This window comes from Phoenix dactylifera, unplaced genomic scaffold (genome assembly GCF_009389715.1).
Source record: "Phoenix dactylifera cultivar Barhee BC4 unplaced genomic scaffold, palm_55x_up_171113_PBpolish2nd_filt_p 000557F, whole genome shotgun sequence".
NCBI lineage: Eukaryota > Viridiplantae > Streptophyta > Magnoliopsida > Arecales > Arecaceae > Phoenix > Phoenix dactylifera.
The window spans coordinates 210,006-235,992 of record NW_024067964.1 but is presented as its reverse complement, the minus strand read 5'-3'; the positions used below and the strand labels follow the sequence as shown (position 1 = coordinate 235,992).

General features: G+C 40.1%; 1 protein-coding gene across 4 annotated transcripts; it reads right to left on the bottom strand.

The window, feature by feature from the left end:
• Window positions 1–5,194: 5,194 nt before the first annotated feature.
• On the bottom strand, window positions 5,195–25,629 carry LOC103723807 (protein NETWORKED 1D). Of its 4 annotated transcripts, none has more exons than XM_026800244.2 (7): window positions 25,195–25,629; window positions 24,319–24,438; window positions 24,095–24,166; window positions 23,501–23,673; window positions 9,316–11,747; window positions 7,116–9,077; window positions 5,195–6,729 (listed from the first exon to the last, which is right to left on the bottom strand). In XM_026800244.2, the coding sequence occupies exons 4-7, from the start codon at window positions 23,601–23,603 to the stop codon at window positions 5,572–5,574; spliced, it is 5,655 nt and encodes a 1,884-aa protein (XP_026656045.2). In that variant the 5' UTR covers window positions 23,604–23,673; window positions 24,095–24,166; window positions 24,319–24,438; window positions 25,195–25,629; the 3' UTR covers window positions 5,195–5,571. The 4 variants fall into 4 exon arrangements, with proteins under 4 accessions (XP_026656045.2, XP_038975396.1, XP_038975395.1 ...); XM_039119468.1 differs by having other exon boundaries at window positions 24,095–24,160; XM_039119467.1 differs by having other exon boundaries at window positions 25,063–25,586.
• Between the last annotated feature and the right edge of the window lie 358 nt (window positions 25,630–25,987).

Sequence of the window (25,987 nt, the reverse complement as noted above, 5' to 3'; positions counted from 1 at the left end):
TAGATTTCAGGCCGAGGCGGGAAACAACTCCAGACGCAATGGCGTTGATGCAACTCCCGCTATCAAATAGGATTTTGCATGTTTTATCATTGATCTTAAGAAACGTGTAAAATATGGAGGTTCTACGCCAATCTTGTTCGGTCTTGGTTTGAGCTAGAGTATACCGAACCACATGAAGCCTAGGATTTTGGTCATTCCGATCAGTGGGCTCATTTTGGGGTTCAGACTGGATAAACTCTAACCCGGTCTGTTCGTCTCCAAAGTCTTCTACAAAATCCTCGATGTTTGGTTCATAGACTTCTTCGACACATTCAGTCTCCTGGGTTCCTACTTCAAGTTCAGTCATTAGATAGGTCTTGGCATTACATTGGGACGCGATATGGCCAAACTTTTGGCACCTGAAACATTGGGTTTGGCTTCTAGAACGAGGATTGGGACCTAGTATGCCCTTTTCTTTATCATTTGAAGAGTTCTGGACAGGTATCGGGGATGTCCGAATCGGTGCTTGGCTAGGGCCGGGCTGGTTAGAAGGATTGGGAAGCTGCCTGGGTTGTGGGAGGTAGTTTTGATTAGGTCGGGCTCCTGGGGCCATGGGTCGAGGGTCGGTACGCCTCACTACAGAGGCTTATAAGAAACTATCTACATCTTGAGCCAACTGGTATGCTTGGCCAAGGGTGGTAATCTCTCGGAGGATTAATTCTTTCTGAATCTCCTCGCGGAGTCCTGCCCGGAACCTAGAAAGAGTAACAGTCTCCTCTTCGATTACACCGCACCTCATGTGAAACTCTTCAAATCGTGCAATGTAATCGGCGACGGTTAAAGTCCCTTGAGTTAGTTTCTGCCACCTATCCATAAGGCGTTGTCGGTAAGAGAATGGCAGATACTTTTCATTCAGTTTTTCTTTCATATCCTCCCAGGTGGTGATACGAGGAAGCCTTTGGGTCTCACGCATATGTTCAACGTTATGCCAGTACCAGTGAGCTTGCCCAATAAGCTTCATTTTAGCAAACCGTACTTTTCTATCATCAGTCATGTCGTACCACTCAAAATAATTATCCATGGCTGCTCTCCAATCAAGGTACACACTCGGCTCTAATTGACCAGTAAATGTGGGAGCATCTACTCGTACGGTACGAAGTAGTCGCTCGTCAAGATCGCGCTGGTGATCAGGAGGAAGTTGGTTCTTAGGGGGATGGGGAAAAGCTACAGGTGGTGTGGTCAAACCAAGCTCGGGATAAGCTGCGATTGGGGTTGACGGTTCAGGAGTCCTAGGGTGTTGGACTAGAGCATGGATCTCTCTTTTAAATTCATCTTGATCAGCTCGTAATGCAGCTAATTGTTCCAAAATATCTTGTAGAACTCTGGGGTCCATGGTGGGTAAAGGGGTCTGAGAGTCAGCGAGGAGGTACTCTCTACCACTACGGGTTGGCATGCAGGGACTACTCTAGTTGGTAATATGATATGCAATGCTACTAATGAACCCTAACTTACTAAATGCAATGCAGGACAACCTACTAATGCAATCTACTATGAATTCGGAAATCAGCAAATTTTCACAAAAATAACTTAAAATTAAATATTACTAATTTGCACTTTGGTTATTTCAGAATTAAGGCAGGAAATTAGTCACTATAAGAAATTAGGTTGCAAACACGTATTACAGTCGTTCAAAGTCCGAAAGTAATCTGATCTAGGAATGTTGAGAACTATCCTGCCGCTAAGGTATGCTAATTTAATATCTAGATTTAGAGGGTGAATAGGACGGGTGTGGTAATATATGTTCAGGATTTCAAAATATGACAGGAAAGTAAGTTTTCAATTATGGTTGTCATGCAAGAGAACTAGAACACAATTAGATAGACAAGCCCAAAAGGAGGAAGAACCTGTTACCTGTGGTGGATGCAGTCAACCAGAAGCATCCGTTGTGGAGTCTCGAACACGAAGTCGGCACCGGGTGGAGCTAGCTGAAGCGATGGGTCTGGATCTGCAGCACAAGGGACTCAGTGGAGCTGATTGCTGAAGCCAAATTATTGCAAGGCTGCAATGGATGCCAAGGGGATGCTGCCGTGGGCCTGTGGTTGCAGTTGGGCCCGTGTAATGAAGAGGGGAATAGGCAGCGGGGTTGGCACGGCCCTGCGGAAATGGTGGCCGAAATCAGAAAGGTGCTGTGGAGGCGGGAACGGTCGGAAACAGTGCCGGAGGTTCCTCGGGCGGCAACGGCTCAGGTGGAGGTGCCGGAGGCTGGCGGCGCTCGGAGTAGGCACGCTCGGCAGAGGCGGCGTTCGGACGGAGGCAACGGCGGCAGCGACGGGAGGCGGTCGGCGGCTCGGGCTCTGGCGGCACGACGGTGAAGGCGCGGCAGAGGCGGTGGTGGCGCGGCGTGCGAGCTTGGGCGGCGGCGGGAGGTGGATTGGGCTCGGGCGGCGCGGCCACGGAAAGAGGGAAGAAGGAAGAAAATGACAGAGGTAAGGTTTTTTTTTTTTTTTTTTTTTTGTGAACCTTAACGGGTTCGGGTTATCGGGTTCGGGTTTCGGTTGAAACCCGCTCCGACAACGGTGAAGCCCAGCACGTGCAGATCACGTGCAATTTTTTTTTTTTTTTTTTTTTTGCCTGTTGGACCAGGGTTACCGTTAGACTTACCCGTTACCTGATTTCTTCTTCAACCTCCCGATCGATTCGGGAGGGCGAACCGGTCGCTTCGGCGGCTGCGGCGGAACGCCCGAACAGAGGGGCTATGGCGTTCGCGGTCGCCGATCCGTGGTCGGCGGTGACAGGCGGCGGCTTCTTCCGACGATCGGTCACAGGACCGACGGTGGCAGAACCGTGGAAGTCGTGGCACGGTGGGTGTCCGTGGGGCGCGATGACCTCCGGCGGCGAACCAGCGGCACGGCGGCGTCGTGAAGGGAGACGGCGGTGGGTGTGGGCACAGAGACAGGGACGGCCAACCAGGAAGGGGCTGTTCTCTTCTCTTTTTTTTTTTTTTCTTTTTTTGTCTCTGGTGAAAACCGATAGAGGGGAGGGGGGGGGCTGGTGAAAACCGAGAGAGAAAGGAAGAGAGGAAACACTGGACCGTGGCTTTGGCAGCAGGGGCAAAGCCGACGTGGCTCTGATACCAAGTTGATGCCGCACAAATGCGGAAAAAGAGGAGAAGAAGGAAGAACAAGAGAGGAAGAAGGAAGAAGAGGTTCTAGAGACACAGAAAGAAGAGAAGGGGAGGAAGAGGAGGAAGAATAAGATCTGGGAGGAAAAGAAATTCTTAATCATTCATTAAACCCTAATCATGAAAATAGTTCCCTATATATAGGGCCCAAATACACAACTTGCATAAACCCCCCTTACACAGAAATAAATCCTAATGAACCCACAAATAACACAAATAAGCCCTAAAATGCAAATAAGCCCAGAAATAAAATAAACCACAAATAAACCCTAGAATGCAAATAAGCCCAAAAATAAAATAATAAAATAAATATGCAAATAAACGAGTCTGGCTCAATCCGGGGGCTCAGGATCATCTGGATGAAGGGCTCTGATGTCCCCATCAATTAAGCTACTTGACAGCACTTGTTTAGCATATGATACAACAAATGGGTTTCATTAGCAGCTCACAGGGTCCTTTGATCATTTCTTTGAGGGAAAGAAGGGAGACCCACATAACGTAGTTAACTGAGTCCAAATACATGACAAACAGTTCTAAGACCCAAACCAAGAACCTTTGATTCCTTACGTTTTCCTGCATGTAATTGAACCTGTATAATATAATATAAAATTCTTCTTGATATAATATAAGGTAGATGGTTAGCCAGTAGAACTAGAAGAACTAAGCACCATCATATTGTTGTCGAATGCATTTTTGGCATTAAATCACTTCCAGCATATAAGTAGTACATCAATGGGCTCATGGTATACACTTTTCACAAACATTGATTCGAAATATCAAAACATTTGATTGTAAAAACTTATCATAAGCTAGTCTTCTTGTCCATTGAATATATTTTCAGATGCAGTAGCCTTTTTTTTTTCCTACTGCATCTTACAAAGTAAAGCTTTAAGTTCTCTGCTAGAATACTACATTATACAATCAAACTGCCCTATATATTGGTCAATGCAGTAAAGATACATTATTGGAATTTTCAGAAAGAGCCTTGACATTTTGAATTCAATATCCAGCTGAAGGCCCTTGAAAAATCATCACATCATTCTATGTGAAAATCATCACATAATGGGTCGCCAAAGACAGTTTTTCATCAAGAGCTAAGAATAAACATAGAACTGCAGAAGAATTCAAAATAATATGAATTGCAAGGACTGCGCGCTAGAAGACATGCTCTTAACAAATAATGAGGAAAAAACAATCATTAGATCATAGTCATTTCAAGCCCTGCGCACGTGCTGGCATACTGTGCCATGCCATGCAAAAATAGATAGTAAAGGTTCAAAACAAAGACTTGATATCCTTTATGGTTAAAAATAATTTAGCTAAAGAGCATTGATTTGTCCTGGGCATCAATAGTGGCCCCGCACTGGTCAGCACTTGAAACCTATGTAACCAAGTAGATTCTGCAATTTAGCCTGATGTACCTGCACCACCAACACCTAATCACAGGCATTGGTGTGATACTCAGATGCAGCTCCATAACAAGTAATTCCGATTTCTTTTTGTGAGAATTATGACAGGAGGAAGCCTGGCTGGACTTGGGGTAAGGCCGGATCTGAACCCAAGTCACCGGTATGCAACAACTAGCACCTTTACCAGCTCGGCTAAACAAGTTGGCACCACTTCATAACAAAAAATTCTTAAATCCCGAAAAGAATCTGGAACTTGAACACATAGCAAGATTAGCCACAGGAACCCAAGTCCATGTATCATAGCTTAAAACCTTGGTATAGCTACTCTAGGGTGGCTCAGAATAGAAAGTGGGAGAGGAGGGGGAGGGGGGGTGCGGGGGGCTGGTGGCGGGCTCAATACACATGCATCCTAACTGATAACAGTATTGTCATCAAAACCAATTCAAAATGAGTTCTTCTATGGAACAGACTCCAAATCAAGAAACCTCAATAAAAGGATGAAGAAGAAATTTACATCTAGCTGTTAACTGAACACTAATTAAGCTTTCTCAAAGTAGAGCTGAGAACTGGAGTTCCTAAAAAGTTTGGAATTCATGATATCAAGGCTCTGTCAGTTGTCAGTATATAGCTGCAACATTCACTTTCAGAACATCATACTAAATCTTAATAATGGGTGTTCAGATGATGACTTGAGAAAATGTATGCCATAAAAAAAGAAAAAAAATCAAGAGCTAGAAAAAAAGGGTAAAGTTCACTAAGAAGCTCAACTGACTTAAACTAGGCCTAACATATACACTTCCTCTTAAGCTAAGCAATTCAGAATGCAGGGGACTTGACCAAGAAAAATTCTCACAATAGCCTATAGACTATAGAGTAAAACTGTAGTGAAAATGAGGTGCTCGAGAACCCATACCCCTTTCCTGAGAAAGAAGGGTACATTCCAAGATAGCAGATTTTGCTGTGGAAAACAAGAACTTCTCATATTATTAAAAGCACAGGAAATTAGTTGTCACCCTTGGTTTTAAGCCTCAAGCACCCACAGAATGGGCTTTTCTTTTTCTGTCTAGGGCTGTCTCTACTTCCATAGAAATAATCCCTCAAAAGGACTCTGGCTCTTCTGTCTGCAGCTTTACTTCGGCTGTTCTCATGCTCTTCTTCAAGTTTCAGCAAGATATACTGGATTTGTTGCAGCTCCAACTCCAATCGTCCAATCCTTTCTGATCCCCTCCATGCCTCTTCTGAGATTTTGCTTCTTCCCACATTCCCCATTTCTTCAGTTTCAACAGCTATATCATCAGAAGGAACGGAATAGTCTTTGGCCTTCTTCGTCAACTTGCCTGTGATATCAATCAGCTCCAATAGAGCTCTCTCAGCCTTTTCCAATTGTCCTCTGAATTTATCATATTCAGAACTCAGAGGTCGCTTCCCTTTTTGAGAGCTTTCCATCTTCCCCTTCAACTCCTCCACACTTGTCTGAAGGACCGACAGCCTCTGGGAATCAGAAGCCAGCCTTTCGAGGACCCCCTTGCTCCATTCTTCTTGGGATTCCGATATTCTCTTGGGTATCTCTAGCTTGTCAATGGCCAACTCTTTCTCAGTCACTAGTTCAGAAGAAGGGGATTCACCCTTGTCTTCCTCCACAGCCTGTATATCATACTCCATAGCTACTGATGATGCTTTCCATGTCCCATCATTGCAGTCACTTTCAGCAGTTTCCCATAACTGAAGCATTTGATCATCGATTTCAGCATCATGGATCCTACTCAGACCATATGAGCCAACACCATTCCCATGTTGTGAAGAACTTGAAACCTGGTCCAGCTGAATATCTTTCATTCTCTGCTCATACTTTACCTTGGAAGACTCAGCATCATCTATATCTTCATCCTCATTCGGTTGTCTGATGGAATCCTCTTGTACCTTCCCTTGGATTGCAGCTGCTTTTAACTCTTCAATTTCTTTCCTCATACCCTCTAGGTTAGCAATGAAAGCAAACTTTTCTTGTTCTAAAAGACTCCCAGTATCTATAATCACCTGTTTAAGTGCGTCAACTTTGGTAATCAACTTCGGCATCACTAGGATTCCAGCAGGCACCACAGCACCATGGCCTTCACTCAGTTGACTGCTCTCATCATGCTGATGAAACATCAAAGTCATATCCTGCAAAGAAACATCTTAATGTGTTAAAAAATAAAGCCTCAGCCATTTCGTGTTCATTCAACGTGCCCAATCTGTGTCTGACCTAGTCAGCCACAAGGTCATGACTTAGGTTTTGGTGAGAAATTAAGACAAAATTTCCAATATTCAGGGAATGCAGAGAATTCTGCATTTAGTATGAGATAACAAATGAATAAAATTTATATTTGCAGACCACTTGCTTGTCATTTTGATGTTTGATGCTGCGTAGTGAATTCGTCGCAGGGAGTCCTCGAAGCAACATTTGTAAAATGTTAACAAATAAAAAAGTTGATATAACACTATGCAGAGATAAAAGTAACATTTAGTAAGACTTTGATGATTATCAACAATGATAGAGAAACAAATACCTGCTCTTTGTGATCCTTTTGTGCATGAAGATTTGACAGTGAAAGGGTATGCTCTTCTAGAGAGGTGACACTGTCCACTAAAGACTTTAAAAGGGGCAAATACACATTCAGATCAGCCTTTAATCCTCTATTTTCTCCCTCCAGGACGAAGAGTTCTTTCTTCAGCTGACCAATATATGTATTTCTTAAAGTGATTACCTCATTGAGCATCTCTTTTTGCACAAAGGCACTAATCTCAAGGCTCTCACCTTCTACAATCAGCTCAAATACCTTTTCTTCATACAGTGATGCACTAACTGCAGAGGTTTGAGCATCACTTAATAATTCTGCAATTTCTCCTTTGCAGTGCTCAACTTCATCTATTTCTTTCTGCAGTTCAGAAGTCAGATGCTCCTCCCTTCTTATAAGCACTTCAGCCTCTTTATGCAGTATATTTATCTCCTCTTGTATCATCTCATTTGCTTCAGTAAGGCATGCAATCTCCTTGTCCCTAAAGACATTACCTTCTGATAAAAGTGAGATATTTTTCTCTAGCTCCTCTTTTACCGCCTTAGCCACAACAATATCCAGCTGAAGCGCCTCAAGAACTGTAGATAATTCTTTGTTCTTTTCTTCTGTGGATAGAATTTTCTGATTTGCTTCTGAAAGTTCCCTGTCTTTTTGTGTCAACATATTGTTCATCGATTCAATTTGAAGATTCAATTCTTCAAAAAGACCAGTGACTGTGTTTAGGTCAAACTCTAAAATCAGTAAATGACTTCTCAACTCTTCCAAATAAATGATGGATTCCTTAAGGTGCATATTTTCTGCTAGTAATACTCCTGTTTTTTTATTCAGTTCTTTGACCTCATAATCTAGGTCATTTTTGACCAATTGAAGGCAATCCAGATCATCACTCAACAACTTCAACTCCAACATCCTCTCAGCATCAAGACTCCTGAAGAAGAAATAGAGGTGCTCCAGTGTCATGGCCTCTGCAAGAACAACACTGTTTTCATCAACCAGTTCATTGTGCTTCTCCCTCAAGCAGTAAAGTTCCTTCAATAGAGACTGATTTTCTTCAACATGCTCGCAAATTTCAGTTTGCAACTTCTGATGAGATTCTCGCAGAACTGATAGCTGTCCACAAAGAATATCCATCTCATTTTTCAGTAGTTCCTCCCTTTGGTTGCTTGCCATTAAGGCTTGCCTCAGTTCTCCATTCATCTCCAAGAGTTCATGCTTCTTGTTTTGTAAACTTAATAATTCTGCTATTTTGACATGAAATTCCCATCTCATATCAGCCAAATCCATTCCTATTTGCTTTAGAAGGGTGAAAAGAACTGAAATCTCAATATGGAGATGCCGGTTTTCATCCTCTGCATCTGAAATACAGTTTAGCAATCTTGTAATGTCAACCATCATATTCTGCAATGCAACTTCACCACTGATTCCATCTACAGATCCAGCATCCTTGTTGATACTAAATGTTTTCACCGCCTGACATATGCCTTCATTTAGCTTCTCATTATGCTCTGTTAGCAGCATCATCTCTCCTCTCTGGACAAGATTTTCCTGCTTGAGTTGTGAAACTAGCTTTTCTGCAGACGAAGACGCCTCTAGATGCTTTTGACATTCTTTGGAGAGAATAATGTTTCCTTCTTTCATATCACACAAACTTTTTTTCAAGATGAAAATGTCAAGTAAGGCATTCATATTTTTTAGCTCTTCTAGTTCCAGCTCCTCCTCCATAAGATGGCTTTCTTCTTGCAGGCAATGGATCTGGTTTTCTAGAGTGACCAGCTGGCTCTTGTATGACTGGATAGAAGTTTCATATTCTTGTTTCTCTAGTTTCAATAGATCTTGCAGCTCCTTGACTTGAGTGAGTATAAGATCCTTCTCCCTTAACAAACTCGAGTGCTTGTCTTCTAGATCCGCATACCTAAGCTCCAGATATTCCAGACTCTCTGTAACACTTTTCACCTGACACTCAAACTTGGGAATCAGGACTTATTTTGGGAGTTTTTTTGTAAAAAATAGAGTAAAAAAAGATTATTAAGGAACATAGGACCACAAACATTAAAAGTCATTGTCCAAAAAGTTAATACTTTGAAGAATATTATATAAACACACAGAATTAGACATGATCTCACAAACTTGAGAAATTCAAATAAAACAATCTAAATCTAAAGCAAAAAGAGGAAGATCTTGAAACATTCACCTGGTTGGCAGAAGTATGTTTTTCAGCAAGAAGAGTAGAATTCTGATCATTGAGAGACTGGCAGGATTCTTCAGAGTCCTTCAACTTTGTTCTGAGACATTCGAGCTCAGCATTCACATCAGACACGGAGTTCTCCAAGAAAGTATTTTTCTCTGAAATCTTCTCCGCATTCTTAGCATGGATCTCTACCTGAGAAACAAGCAAAGCCTTATCAGCATTAAGTGTGAAAATCTCACCACTGAGAGATTCCTTTGAAGCTTCGAGCGCTCCAATGTTCTGTCTCAACAGTTCTAACTCAACATTTGCATCTGAAAGAGAATTTTCTAAGAATACATTCTTCTCCAAAAGCTGATTCATGTCTTTTAGCTTGTCCAAAATAAGTTCCTTTTCAACCTCATGTTTCTTGCAGATCTCTTTCAGCTCCATGTTTCCGTTCTGCAACTCCTTTACCAACCCCTGAAGGGACTCTGCATTAACACTGCAAGCCTTCATTTGCTCCATAAGTAGTTGATTCCTCTGCTCCAAACCACTTCTATTTTCTTCTAGGTGGCAAAGTTCTTGCTGACGAACTTTTTTTTCTTCTACATGGAGACTGACTTCATGATCAAGTGTCCTCTTTGTTTCATTCAAGAAAATGATTTCATCTTGCAGATCTTTTACCTTAGCTGCAGAAGAGAGATTTTGTTCATTTAGGCTATCATTTTCCTTCTTAAGCTTGAGTACCAATTCTTGAAGGGACTCTGCATTAACACTGACAGCTTTTATTTGCTCCATTAGTCCTTGGTTCCTCTGCAGCAGATCACTTCTATCTTCTTCTAGGTGGCAAAGTTCTTGCTGAAGAACTTTCTTTTCTTCTACATGGACATCCACTTCATGATCAATTGTCCTCTTTGTTTCATTCAAGAAAATGATTTCATCTTGCAGATCTTTTATCTTAGCTACCGAAGAGAAATTCTGTTCGTTGAGGCTATCAATTTCCTCCTTAAGCTTGCTTACTTCCTCCTCTAAACTCGCATTACTCTGTTCCATGTCCTTCAACTTCTCAATGCCCTTTTGAATCTCCAAGCCCAAAAGCTTCACATCGTCCTGAGATTGGGAGTGTAGTTTCTCCATGGATTGAAGAGCTATCTCAAGTGTCCTCTTTGTTTCCGTTAAGGTAATTATTTCATCCTGAAGATCTTTTATCCTCATTGCAGAAGAGAGATTTTGTTCATTTAGGCTGTCATGCTCATCCTTAAGCCTGTGAACTTCTTCCTCTAAACCTACATTGCTATATTCCATGTCCTTCAACTTCTCAATCACCTTTTGAATCTCCAAGCCCAAAAGCTTCACCTCCTCCTGAGATTCGGAGTGCAGTTTCTCCCTGGACTGCAGAGCCATTTCAGCCTTCGCGCATCGCTTTTGTACATCTTCTAAGGAAATGATAAGTTTTTCCAACTCTTCTTGCTTTTGATTAAGTTCTTGCTGCTGCACCTTCTCTTTCTGTTCTAACATGCCCAGCTCCAACTGCAGAGATTGGCTAAGTTCTTCAGCACTCCTTAGCTTCATGACTTCCCTCATCATCTCATCACTAAGCTTTTTAAATTCTTTTTGTCTGTTGGAGATTTCGGACTCCAGACTTGATATTCTTTCAAGAGATAACTGGTATTGAAGAAAGGTAGCATTTTTCTCAGAGTTTAATTTAGAGAGACTGTCCTTTAAACTTTCGATTTCATTTTGAGCTTTATTATCACATTCAGATGCTGATGTTATTTGGTTTCTCAGATTTTGGATCTCTGTTGATAACCGTGATATTTCTTCATGCAGATTCTTCATGTCATCACTTGAATCCTCTTTCTCCTCAACTTCTCGTTTTTCAAGATCTCCTGACCCACTATGTGATTTATGCTCATAAACTTTTCCCTCTTCTTCATGGAAGTTCAGGCCTCTTCCTACTCTTCCTTCAGATAAATTTGTATGGGCTGCTCCTTCCCCAGTTGCAAACATCTCGTTCAACTGCTTCAAACCTTTTTGGCTTGATAATGCATCACCTTCTCCAGAATAAGCCCCATTTCTTTTAATGGCATGAAAATGTGACGATACACCCAGTGCATCCTTCTGTAAGTCTTCTGGATCTAATGATGCTCGAATGGGTGCAGGCATTTCAGGTGTTTGAGGCTCCACCTCCGTGCCAGATGAACCAGAAGGTGACTCATCAAGCAACACCAATGGGACTTGGTTGGGGAATGCTTCTGCCATTGTTCGGTGAGCCTGGCGGAGTGCCCCAGTTGCATGATCATATCTTTCAGCTAAAGCACGGTATGCTCGGTAGAACTCCTCCACCAGTTTCATAAGCTCAGGCCGTTTTTTGTAGTACATCTCTGCTCTCCTTGCAAAAGAATCAGCATCTTCTTCTATGAGTTTGATCATTGCCTTGACCTTCATGTCCATATCTGTGCAGGGAAGCTCAAGTTTTCAGTGAAATGATATTCATAAAAGTATATCTTTACAGGTGACAAACAAATAGTAAAGTTCTTGTACTGTACAAAAATGATTGCATAAATTAACTTTATTATATTAAAAAATTATTAAGAAAATACAGATCACATAAAGTAATGCCAAAAGTTTTAATTGACTAGATGTTCATCAGCAATAACATCTGTCCTTATATGCACCACCTTTGCAAATTATGCTGCTGTGATGGATTCCTCTCCATGATGTGGTAAAGATGACTCCTAATCCTTGTGAAAAATGATGGTGTGGTTTCTTTGTCAGCAGGATTCACCTAGGGTGCTTGATCATTTCTTTTAATTCTCAAGTATGTGGTGGCCTGGCATGTTGCAACCCTAAATCTGCATTCCCTCAAGAATAAGGTGCCCCATAGTCAGGTTCACCCCAAATGAGCAAAATGCAATTCAACCTTGCATTGTATATGACTGACCACCGTTTCGGTATCGGACCCCATACCAGTATCATCTTATTACAATGTCGGCACACCCGGTATGGTATCCGGTTCGGCGTACTAAGTGTCGATACGTCCCCGTACCGTGTACCTATTTGGTACTTATACCAATTGGTATGGTTGGTATGAGCCAATACCGACCGGTACGACAAATCTTGCGGGCCACTTATTAGGACCAATAAGGTCTTTTTTTCCCCTTAATTTGTGACCACCCCCTTGTTTTAATAGGAGTTGATGCCACACGGATGTAAGCAATCTGCATGGAATCTTTCTCACCTATCTTCTGCGTCTTCTTTCCCTCCCTACTTCTCTCTTCCTCTCTTATTCTTTTTATTTTCTATTCCATTTTTTGCTGTTTGGTTACTGACATGGTATCAGAGCCAAGTTAGGACTGTTCTGTTCCTGTTGCCTGGTTCGAGGACTTGTGAGAGATACATCCCAACTTTGCAAAGAGGAAAGACTTTGACCATGCTATTGTGATTTCCTCTTGATGCGTGGGATGTGAATCCCAAGTATGCTGTCCATCGATTGCAGCCCCCTTTATTATATGAAGCTTGTGATGCCATGAAAGAGTGCTGTTGGATGCTGGTTATGTTCAAATAGGCATTAATTTTCCATTGGAGAGTAACTGTCCAATCCAATCAAGACAAAATACCTGGACAACCAGATCATGGTAAAATAAATTTATCCTTTATGAAATCAGTAAATTCTGTGCTTGCTGTTCCGTAATGCAGAAATCAGCATATTCTTATTTGATTGATGATTAGTAAGGGTCTGCATATTATCTCCTTGTCTTGAGTGTGCTAGTGATTCTTAGTTGTCTTATATCGGTGATTTATGCTCCTTGCTAAATATTGATTCTATTTACTGTTAATGGATTATGGTGGGAGGAGAAAGTGATATGCAGGAATTTCCACTCGTGATATATTTTGTACATAAATCAAGCTTTCTGGGGCTAAGAAATATTTACAATGGGCCAAAGCTGTAGAAGTTTTCTTGAAGGCAAAAGGAAAACATGATTATCTCATTGAAAATCCTCCTTCAAGTAATCGTAGAATTAAAGAATGGCAGAGAGAAAATTCACAAGTTATGACTTTGTCATGGAATAGTGTGGAGGCTAGTGTTAGTAATAATTCAATGTTCTATGACACAGCAAAGTACTTCTGAGAAACTACAAGAGAAATGTATTCTTCAGAAAAAAATATCTCTTGAATTTAAGAGACATATGAACAGATTTTTCACCTTCAGCAAGGAAATGAATCACTTAGTGAATACTATAGTCAATTGAGAGGAATTTGGGGGGAGTTAAATGTGTATCAACCTCTCATAAATGATATTGAAAAACAAAGAAAGTAAAACAAGGATTTTAGAGATGCTAAATTTCTATCTAGGTTTAGTTCAGATTATGATCAACTAAAGGGTCAATTCATTAGTAGCGAGCTTCCTTCTCTGAACATCGTATATGCTCATCTTCAGCAGGTATCTATCTCATCCCCTACTCAGCATATGAGTGAAAATCTGCATTTGTCTCTACTAGTAGAGATATAGGAGGTCGCGGAGATCACAGTGGATGTACAGGGGAGGTGGTAATAGCACAATGAAATGTACCAAGTGTGGATGCACTAATCACACTGTGGAATGCAACTGGGATGTCATCGGAAGGCTGGCTTAGGCTAAAGCCGCAAGTACAAATCAGGCACTAATCACCTGCTTCATCCATGCTTTCTACCTCATGTAATAAGGTCTCTGATTCTCAGGAAGAGTATAATCAACTGCTTTTGCAGAAGTCTCCATCTAAAGCCACTGTTTCTCAGTCAGGTATTCTACATGCTCACCATGCATCTCATTGCTCACCCCCCTGGAGATTGATTCAAGGGCTTCTGACCATATGACTGATTCTCTTAATTATTTTCTTCTGTTAGTTATTTATCCTCTTCAAATCATGTTACTTTGGCTGATGATACCTTATCGTCTATTTCTGGACAAGGAGAGATCCGAGCTTCACCCTCCATGTCATTGTCTTCAGTCTTATATGCTCCTAAATTTCCATGCAACTTATTGTCTGCCAGTCAGTTAACTAAGTCCCTCAATTGTGCGATTACATTTTATCCTGCTCATTGTGAATTTTAGGATCTTCACGCGAAGAGAACTAGGTGGAGGATGTGAGAAAAGAGACCTATAACTTCTTGATTCTCATGGTGGTTCCTCCAAATCCATTGAGTCATAGCAAATCTTTGGTTAGATGGCACTGTCATTCAGGACAACCATCATTTCCTATTTTGCAACATATTTTTCCTAATTATCTAGAAATGTTAAAAACCTTGAATGAGACTGCTTTATGTCCTTGTTATTGTACCTTTATTTAAGCTCAAATAAGCTCAACCTTATATTCTATATGTAATGGCCGGTCACTTATTAGGGCCAATATGGTCTTTTTCACCCTAATTGGCGACCACCCCCGTTTAAATAGGAGCTGATGCTGCAAAAATGTAAGTAGTCCATACAGAATCTTTCTCACCTATCTTTTGCATCTCCTTTCTCTCCTCTTTTACTCCCATCTTCTCCTCTCTTCCTATCTTATACTTGTTACTTTTCTATTATGTTTCTTGATGTTTGGATACCATGACAAGGCCCATATCACTGTAACAACCAGGGTCGGCGGAACTGTCCCAAACTGGGCGGTTACGATAGTCTCGAGCCATACCAGTGGCTCACCAGTATGGTTCCGGCAACGGAAACAAAATCCGTTACCGAAGCTAGAAAAGGAGAAAGAAAGAGAGAGTGAGCGGGGGAGGAAGAGAGAGGGAGAGGGCGGGACGCTGGCGGAGGCCGCGGCCGCTTCCTCTGTTTCGTTTGAAATAGGGAAGCAGCCACGGCCTCGCTTCCCGTGGCCGAGGCCAGCCTCCGCCGGTGTCCGCCACCCTCCGTCGGGCTCCCTCTCTCTCTCCCCCTTCTCTCTCTCTTTTCCTCTCTCCCACGGTCTGCGTGTTGTCTCCTCCATCGGTACAAGCCCAGCACGGCCTGTGCCGACTTGTGCCGCCAGAGAACCAGTATTGATTCTACCGACCTTGGTAACGGCTGTAGGACATAAATTAATTTGCACTCTATATCAATTTTAGAATATACGATATAGGCATAAATGCACAAATACAAGCTTGTGCTTTACATTTTCTCCTTTCTAACCCCGCACTTGACTGTCCCATATAACCTTGTCCTTTTTAAGATGATCTGCAGTTTTGAATTTTGAAAGTCCTTTTTTTTCTGATTTTTTTCTGAGAATTTCATCAGCCTACATTAAATTGAAAGTTTTTCTTTCTCAATTTTTTTTTGGTTTTTATGGTTTCAATTACCATTTTATTTGATGAATAAGGATTTTAAGAGCTAATCCCTAAAACAGGGCCTGATCATCATAGCCAAGATTATGGGTTTTCTTGAAAAAGTAATCAACGCGATCATATTTTACTTGCTTTAAATTCAAATAGCATTATGGAATTCAAAGAAACTCTGTGCACCATAGATCCAGGTCTTTTGGGGCCTATGAACTTATAGGTCATGACACTTCCACTTTCTTCAATTTTTAAATGAGAAATGAATATTTCCGTTTAGTTTTTAGCATGAAAGTCCAAATATTGTTGTACAATGCCTTAGACAACAAACCACTTGAAACTATGATATGCACATAATGTTAAACGTATAGAGGTCAGAGAAAAGCGTGTTTCATAAATGCCTGTACATTATGATAAAGCAGTTTAAATCAGTCTAAATTAAGGGAAAAAAGTTGAAAAAACTAATATATCTCATTTCATAGGTTGTAAATCTTTTTTTGACAAACTTGCTTAGTATTGTGTCAGTGCATGCTAAGTATTAACAGGACAAGACACAATGTGTGTGCACATAACACCAAACTCTTGCCAGCAGAGCCAACATATATATGATTCTCCATTCCTAGTGAATAAGTAATGTGATATTTATATATAAGATCCCGTCCCCCCCCCCCCCCCCCCCCTCCCCAACATATTTATGATTCTCTATTCCTTGTGAATAGAGGGGGGTTTCCCTTCTTTTCAGAAAAATCTCTATGCAACTACAATTACTTTTAAAAGTCTTTTTTTTTGGAGCTTCTATTCTTAAGTGATTTGGGAAACTGATATGTATGTTCTATCCAATGGTCACTTTGTCTAACTTGTGAAGATGTTTATTTTCTTTAGCAAACAGAGAACAATCAATTTCCCCTCTTATATAACCATGACTTATATTATGACTTATCATCTCAGATGCTCGATGAAATTTGATAAAATATTCTTGGTACAAGTATGATCCACTTAAACAAAAGGTTCGCCATAAGATTCTCATCAGTTGTATCCCAAGAAATTCAACATCCAGGCTATGATATCAAGTAGGCTCATTAGGATCCATCAATATGCACACCGCAAGCTTCAATCAGTGCTTAAGTATAGTTTGCTTGTCACCTACTTAGACAATAAAGACTTCAATAACCATATAAACAAAAAATTTGAGTAGGTAAATATCATGATAGGAAGTTAATGCAAGAAGAAGTATCTTGATCTCACTGGAGTACACACTAGAACCATGTATTTCATGATTGATAGTAAAATGTGAACAGCACGTCACTAACAAGAAATATTTTATAAATGTAATAAGATTATATGTTCGTTGAACCACATAAAATAGCAAAACAAAAAAAAAACTTGGCTCTCTTCATTTTCCTTCCTCATTCTCATATTTTTCCTTATAATAGAAAAAACTGATGTTATATCATAATGTAGTAATTAACTTTTCATCCATCCTGGGCATCACATCAAGTATGCTATAAAAGATTTTAGCTATTCTTGGGATCCAATGTGCTGTAGTACATATGATAGAAAACAGAAATATACAAAGAGTTACAGGAGCATATAGTTTGTTAAGTTAGCACGATACCTAGCTGGCCAAAATAATATCTAATCATAATTAACTACCGTTTCATACTTTCATGTGTTAGGAAGAAGATAAGAAACAAACAAACAAAGGAAGCAGAAGTTTGGTTATGGCTCACAGACATCTAAGCTCAGAGTGATGCTAATACAGAAGGATTCTCAAACTTGATATTGACCACTTTGGCCACTACAAGTAGAGCTGGACAAGATCCAGGAGCAACATCCACCACCTCGGGAAGCCGTATTGCAAGCAAACTTCCTATGGTCATAACTTGGTCATACCACGTCCAATTAAGACGATCTTTTTTTTTAAATCAGACAGTTTTTCGAGAGTTACAACATAAAGCCACGCCCTTTAGAGTGTGGCGCCCCTAGTGATCGAACCCAACTTCCATCTTTTGGTATCTAAAACGGGCCGGTCAAACTGAACATTTCATTTCCACGTAAACATTTGCCCAAACGTTATCTCCCAATCCATAAAGAATTAGATGAGCGACAGAAAGCAAAGTTAATGTAGAAGTTGAGATCTACGCTTGTAGAATTTTAGTTTTTTCTTAATTATTTCTATTGGTCATATTTATTTTTGGAGATCTAACCCTATTCGAACTATGAGAGAAATCCAACCCAAACTATAAAAAGAAGAACCTCATTAGTACTATAAATATGGGCTATGTACCTCTGTTTATGAGATGTGGAGTATCAACGAAAAAAAGATTCTAAACCCTACTTTCACAATTCTTCCATCTTTTTTTATATTTCTTTTGAGCAAAGTAGGCCGAACCGGACCACTCGGTTCGGCCCATACCGAGTTGACCCAGTGGGAAACCGGATCGATTTGCCTATTGAAATCAGTTCCAGTTCCAAACCGGTCGAAACGGGTTCCAAACCGACCGAAACCGGCCAAAAAAAGGCTCGAGCTGGACTGAACCGACCGAAACGGCCTGGAACCAGACTGAAACCAGCTGGTTCCGTTCGAACTGGGTGCAAACCGGATGGTTCGCACCAAATCAACCTGATTCGAAACCGAGCCCTCTCCTCTACTTCTTTTGTTAAAAACAAGTGTTGGGAAGGTCGAAGGCATTCCTAACAGTTTGTTTTGAAAGTTCATTTAGCTGTAAGATGGCTAAAACTCCCCCTTCCCCTCAATTTGTGAAATCACACAGATTCAACACAATTAAAGAAAGATTCAAGCCTAAATATGATGTGCTTCTTGTTCCCTATCTTATTTTCTCTATTTTCTTACTTAAGAAAATAGCTCAAAATTTACAAAATAAGGAGAAATCATGCCAAAATTTTTGATTTGGCCTTGATTTTATTATATGTTGTAGATCTATGGATAATCTACATGATGACATAAATCTTTTTAAATTTTGGATTATATATAATTTTTAAAAATTAAAAATCAAAAAAATTGTACAATCAGAAGTGTATTTAGGGGCATGCAAACTACTGTCCAGAAAAATTTAGTATCTATTTATTCAAGTTTTGATGCGATCACGCGCACAATTACCTAGGCCTAAATTTAACAAAAATTAAGAAATAAGTAGCCTTTGATGCATGACCACGAGCTTAGAAAAATATATGTAACATCCATTGTGGAGTTCTACATGGATATGAGCTGAAATTAATTTTTTAAAATATTTATATTTAAAAAGTATTTTTAAATTTAAAAAATAATTAAAAATATATAATTAATACAAAAATTATAAAAATTAGTGGTACGTATTACATAATTCAGAAATAATTTCTGAAGTAGAAAACATATTTTTCTGAATTTTTGATATTTAAACATACTTTTAAATTTAAAAATAATAAAAATTAATTAAATAAATAAATAAATATGAAATATTTGTATATGTATTAGATAAATTAGATGTATTTTCTGAGGTAAAAAAATATCTTCATCATAACAAAATTTTGCTACTTTTAAATAATTAAAAAACTGGCGTACTTGATAAATCTGCAGGAATGAAACCATCAAAGAAAAAGAAGGCCAGAGCGTGATATTGGCTAGGATCATGAGCAAATGCTCTCGGGCCAACACCATTGAAAATGCAACTGGTGCAGCACAGAGTTCAAGGGAGGAGAGGTAATCAAATTGAAGCAACACTTAACTGGTGATTACTCCGACGTATCTATAGGCCGGAAATGCCCACGGGAGGTTCGACAGCTAATAAAAAAATACTTCACTAATTTCAGAGTAGTGAAAGAGAAGGTTTCCAAATGAAAGTAGAGGTGGACCGCCGAGCGGCAGAGCCACTTTTCTATCATTCCAGGGAGTCAGGATGCGTCCACTCCAAATGACGAGGCACAAATCTAGACTGCCATGCAGGCAAGCCTGCATGATTATGGGAGCAGGATAAGGTGGTCAGGCATAGGGCTCAATTTGGGCCCTCATACTACGAGTCAGGCTCCGATTCTGCGAGCAGTAGACTAGATCCAGAGTTCAAGATGCCTCCTCAATCAGGAAGGTCGTCAGCAGAAGCAGTGATTGTATTGCATCCATATTAGAGCTTTTGGTAGCAAAAAAAAATCATCCAGAGAGATTCCACCAGGAGGAGCAATCAATAATTTAGATCCATATGCCTTTCCCAACAGAAATTTGAAACAGCAGAGGGTTGACACTTGACACAATGCTGAAGAAGGATAAAAAAGGATATGTGCCGAGCTATTGGATCCTGATTCCACTTTAGCTACGTTCCAATGAATATGGCAGACAATACATACTATAGATCTGTCATTTCCTCCATACAGACTGTCGGTCCTGACATACATCCTCAAAACCCAAATGACATCGACGGTGAGCTTCTTCACAATAATAAGGAGCTAGAGATATGAATTGTCACATACAAAAGCAAGTGGCCCACATATAGACTAACAGTGATGTGTGATGGTTGGACCGGTTCTGCTAGATGGAGCATTATCAACTTTCTAACATATTGTGATACGAAGACTTTCTTCCACACGCCGGTTGATGCTTCTTATCAGGTGCACGATACCACGTACATCCTCAAATTGATGGAGGAGGTGATTGATCAGGTAGAAGAAAAAAATGTCATTCAAGTCATCACTGATAATGAGCCACAATATAAGGCCACCGAGGAGATCTTGATAGAGCGGCGACCACATATTTTCTGAACCTCCTGTGCTGCATATTGTATCGACCTCATGTTGATGGACATTGCGAAAATTCATAGGGTGCAATAGACAGGGGAGCAGCCCAAACCATCACCAGATATATTTACAACCATACATTGTTCCTTTTACTGATGAGAAGGTATGCAAAGGGAGATATCTTGAGACCAAAAGTCATACGGTTTGCTACCAACTACGTTGCACTTGATAGCATTCTTGAGAAACAGCCCTACGTCAGATATTTGTCAGTCCTAAGTGGCAGAAAAGTAGATATGCGAGGGTCGGCACTAAAGGTAGCATTGTCGAGAACTTGGTGATGAGGCAGACATTCTAACATCGGGTCACTACTATAGTGAAGGCTATCAGACCATTATATAAAGTGCTTCGGGTCGTAGACAGCGAGAGATGCCCTCAGATAGGCTTCTTATATCACATAATGGAGAGGGCAAAGATTCAGATCAAGAAGACAGATCCGACGTATGCCCAGAAGTACATCGACATCATTGAGCGGCGGTGGGACTACCAGATAAGCAGGGACTTACATCTAGCAGGTAAGTAGGAACATTGAAAATTAGGCTGCTCCTGTACTTGTACAATTTTACTAGGACAATAGCGAACTCTATCTACAGCATACTACTTAAATCCTCAGTTTCAGTACACTGTAGCTGGAATTGATATGGATGACTAACTTCTAGCCACTCTGCATAATATGATTTACAAGATGGAGCCTGATCCAGAAGTTGCGGCCCTATGTTTAGAAAATATAAGTTAACTTAAGTAGCATGTGTAAGTTAACTGATATCTTCAATTATTAACATACTACAACATGCTTCTTTTTCACATACTAAAATATTTAGAGAGGGCATTGACTGCTTTGGAGTCTTCGCAACTATCTTAAATAAGAAAAGTATGAATCCAGATATATTACACATCGGAAGAATATTTATCTGGCGTTAGATGGTTACTAATATGATAATATCTCATATATAATTTTCTTCAATATTTTTGCAGCTGAATGATAGATTCATTTTAGTTTGTCCGCAAAAAATCTTAAACAGTTAGCTATCTCGATCCTCTCCCATACGGTCTCCTCGAGTGGCTGTGAGCGCAGCTGGTCTACCTTCACCCTCATCCATAGCAAGCAGAGGAATCGTTTGACACAGAAGTGCCTCAAAAGCCTTGCATTTGTTCACTACAATCTGAGGTTGAGGCTGAAGTGCATTTAGAAGGAAGTGGAGCTAAAATACATAGATTCAATCCATAATGCTCTCGTTTGATGATGAGAATGATCCTATAATCGGATGGCTTATGGGCCAGCAGTAGGAGTCGAAGCTTGATGAGCGAGAATCGCCTTCACGGCCGGTCAATTTCGTAGCCAGCAAGACTAGGGTCGATGCAGGGCAATGGGCAGAGAGCAATATTCCACGCATCCTTCTAGCTGATCAGCCACAACCACAGGGGAGCCGAACACTACATAACTCCTTATCCAAAATATCCACTTATCAAGAGATTCTTAGATGAAGCCACTATGCTACCCAGCCAACTCAATCATGAGGGCGACATCCCAACATAGCCAGTTAAAGAGGAGAACGAAAGGTAAGTAAGCAGAGAGTGGCACGAAGGATAAGCAGGCAGCGAGTTGCACGAAGAGTAAGCAGGCAGCGAGTGGCACGAAAAGTAAGCAAGCAGCAAGTAACACGAAGGATAAAAAAGCAACTGCCCAGCACACCAAAAAAAACCAAAAGCACTTGCATCCCTAATGAAAAGTGTACAGGAGAAGCCAATTCATCCAGATTCAGAGACCAGGAGCAGCAGTTCTGGTGGTCATGGATCTGCTGACCAGAGAGGGAGGGGAGGACATGAGACCACCGTTTATGAGAAAATCGCAAGATGGTCTTCGATTCACCGATGAATATTAGTTTCCGTATGCTACATAGGGACCATGGTGCACGATCTGGTGGAGCCCACGAGAATTCGATTGCATATAAAAGACGGGCTCCTCGAGATCATTCAAGAGAACATTATGCAGCTACAGATGATCTCAAACATGAAGTAAGATCTATAGACATATTAAATTCCGAGTCGTATACTGGATCCTATTATCTACAGCCACAGACAGTTACGATCTATACGAATACGGATATGAATATGATGCATCTGAGGTATCTTTCGGTGACTACTATCTTATGCATCCCGAAGCATCTTACGGATCGGATTTTGCTGCCGGCTTATTCAGATAGGCCCCTTCATGGTCGTTTTATCAGGCAGTCTATTAGCCGAAAAATATCTCTTAGAGTTAAAGCTTCAGCGAGAAATCCAAGAGTGCTTATAACCCAAAGCGCGTTCCTTATGGGTGGACATACAAGACTACAACATCATTTGAGGCATCGCCACTCGACGAAATTTTAGATATCGGTATGCATGTTGTACTTTAAATATATGTAATTGATTGTATTATTTTATATTTTTAATCTTACTACTTGATTTGAGAATATTTTATTTTGCTTTTTTAGCATACAACATCTCACTAATCATTTTATATTTTGTATCATTTTAAAACAATAAGATACATCATTTAGATTAAACCGGAATCATAGGAACATAAAAAAAATATCAAATTAGACTTAAAATTATTGAAAAAGTTTAAAAAGATTGATTACTAATGAAATCAACTTGAAAACTCCAAAAAAAAATTGAACGTGCCGGAATTGAGCATGCCGGTTTTGGTACGGTGTCGATTCGGTACCAGAACCAGCACGCTCAAACATACCGTGTGTTGGTACGATACCTACCGGTTCAACGGACTTCGTTTTTGAGAAATTCAAGTTGAATGGGTTGAAGAAATTATTCCTTTTTTCTAATCGGATCATATGCTGACATGTATGACACAGAAGTATAAAGCTTATTAATCTCAATTGCCTCTTAAAGGATTGTAATTTGCTAAGGCTTCTGCTAAATCATTATTAGTGCCTTTGGGTTACATAGCTAAAGGAAAATCCAACAGAAGAGTGTGACTACTCTACAAGAATATCATACCCCATAATCAGGTAATAAATATTGACCTTACACAAGTTTTCTTATGGGCAACACAGAACTTCAAATACTTGGCAAGATATCAGGTTCATAGTTGCATCCCTCAAACATGACAATAACGAATAAGAGATATAAATACCTGTAAGATTTTCCTGAAGCCATTTGGAGTTCTTTGGGCTGATATGACTGCCCCACCACCATGAGTACAGCTGTCTTGATTCACCATGTCGCAGAGTTGCCATGAATCCAAGCAGGCAAACCACTACTATCAGTTCTGATCCTGTGAGAACTCGATCCTTGCAACAATTAAACCTTATGTGATAGATCCAAGACAAACCAAGAGCCAAGTCAGAATCAAGGCAGCCACTTCATAGCCACATAATTCAACATATCAAAAGTAATATGATGATTTGTATTCCCTACTCTAATGGATGTAAGTCTTTACTAGGCAGTTGCATCGATACAAACATGTCAGAAATAGTAATCACAGTATAGGTTCACAAATTCCAGAATAAATATTAGCTTCTACAAAGAGAATAAACAATATCTTATCGACAAAGCACAAAAATGAAAGAAATATAAATTACTTGAATCATTGCTTAAGTAGGACTAAAGTCACGTATTAAGAATTAGTTACATAAAAAAAAAAAAAAAAAGATGCAGAAGGTAAAAATATAGTAACATGAAAGCTTATCAGAAAGAAATCAGAAGACAGACAAAAAGATTTCATCACCTAATTTGAAGTCAGGAAAGAATTGGCAGCATCCTCAGTTTCTCATTCAGAAAACACTTCAAGCTGCTGCTTCTAGAGAAAAGGAAGCACATCAGCAAAAGCGTCAACAAAAATCCAAACCTATCATCTAAAACATGACAATATAGCTTTTCAGCAACTGGGTTTCAATAAAAAAAAAGCACGGAAAGGGAGGGGGGAACATATCAGATAGAGATGGAACTTACCAGGAAAAGAAATTGGCTGAGGGATTGAATAACAATTAACAACAATAATTGAGTGAAGTAAGCCTCCTCCGAAAAACTCCCAAAAGTTCTCTTTTATAGCTAGAAACTCCTAATTGACAACTGCCAAAACCAAAGAATCAATAGACACGACCTGGCTAATCAGAATTAGGAAGCAGAACTAACTTATAACCAAGAAAAATAAATGAAGGGCCAAATCAACCTCTCCATTTTTTTGCCATTAAATCTTTATCCAATTAATATGATAACGAAAATAAAGTATTCCTTCTTGTGAATGAACAAAAATCTAGAAAACTTGTAAACCCAAAGACCGTTGCAAAGCTAAATCAATCACTGGGAGTACGAGATCACAGTATTTCTGCAGCCCAGATTTTCCATTTATTTAAGAAAAATTCAGTTATACAGTCGGATTCTGAACACAGATTCTTATAAAACAATAGGAAATCTAGATAGCCACAAAGCCCAAGCTTTAAAAACAACCAAGAAAAACACGATCAGAATACTGAGGGCAGAGAAGAAGAACAATCTTGCGAAAGAAGACCATACAGTGGAAAGGGCAAGAGAGATACAAACAACAGAAATCCTAACCACCGATCAGACACGAAACTCAACTGAATCAATAACTAAAAGAAAAAATCGAATCTCTTTACAACCGGGTACCGATCGCAACAGGAAAAAAAATCGAATCTTTGAAAGAAGTAAGATATAAAGTCGCGATTTGATTACCGAATATTGGTACTGAATCCGATGAAGCAAAGATCTTTAAGACCCATAAGCCCAAAATCGCAAGAAAATCATATCCGATCTTTAAAAGGAAGAAGCTATAAAACTGCGACGTTTAGGAGGAAGAAACCATACCACGCACAATAAACGAAGCCGCCTCTAACAAGCAGCTGTGAATGATCAATTCCCAGCTGCTTTTCTCATCCAATCTCACCCCATTTCGGCACTAAATACTCCCTCTCTCTGTGTTGTTTGTTTGTAACTCTTTGTACTGTGGAAGGGGAAAGCAAAGGCTGCACACAAGAAAAGGCGAGACAGGCGACAAAAACACGGAAAGGAGATATCTTAACGTTTAGATCTGAGATTTAGCAGAGATTTAGTAGGATTTGCAACTAAATTTGGGGACCTAAGCCTTCCGGAGAAGCAGAGGTTGAGGAGAAGGGGCAAGCTCGAAGCTTCGATTAGGAATAGAAGCTTAGAATTGAAATGCACCTATTGGGCCGTGAGGAATTCCTATTCTTCTTTCCATGGTGTTTTTTCTGCGTGTTTCCCTGCCTCTGTTTTTGTTCTGTATCGGGAGAGGGGTCAAATGTCTAAAAGTAGGCTTTTGATTTACTAAAATGGCCTCGGGATTTGATTCGTAGATTCTGTTGGGTTTTTTTTTTTCTTGATTTCTGATTAGGTTTCCTGCTTAGATTTACAATGTAGCCCATGGATATGGGTTGGTTATTGAATCACAACTGTGGCTCAAAGAGTTCAGCTAGACATCTGACCATCGGAAAACAGTTCTAACTTTGATATTGCTCCAACCATCGTCACCATGGCAGCAAACTTAGGCAACAATTTAGACATGCAACCAACCCGCTTTAAATAGATTTAGATTTGGCTTGAGTATGTTTGGGTCATAGATAGATCAATCGATTAAACT

What these genes read in the sequence shown, in the direction of transcription:
- LOC103723807 (XM_026800244.2), bottom strand. Translation starts at nt 23,603, where the DNA reads ATGGCAACTCTGCGACATGGTGAATCAAGACAGCTGTACTCATGGTGG. An exon ending in AACATACTTCTGCCAACCAG is followed by an intron (nt 9,078 to 9,315) that starts GTGAATGTTTCA and finishes TTTGAGTGTCAG; the next exon opens with GTGAAAAGTGTTACAGAGAG. An exon ending in AAAAGGATCACAAAGAGCAG is followed by an intron (nt 6,730 to 7,115) that starts GTATTTGTTTCT and finishes GTTTCTTTGCAG; the next exon opens with GATATGACTTTGATGTTTCA.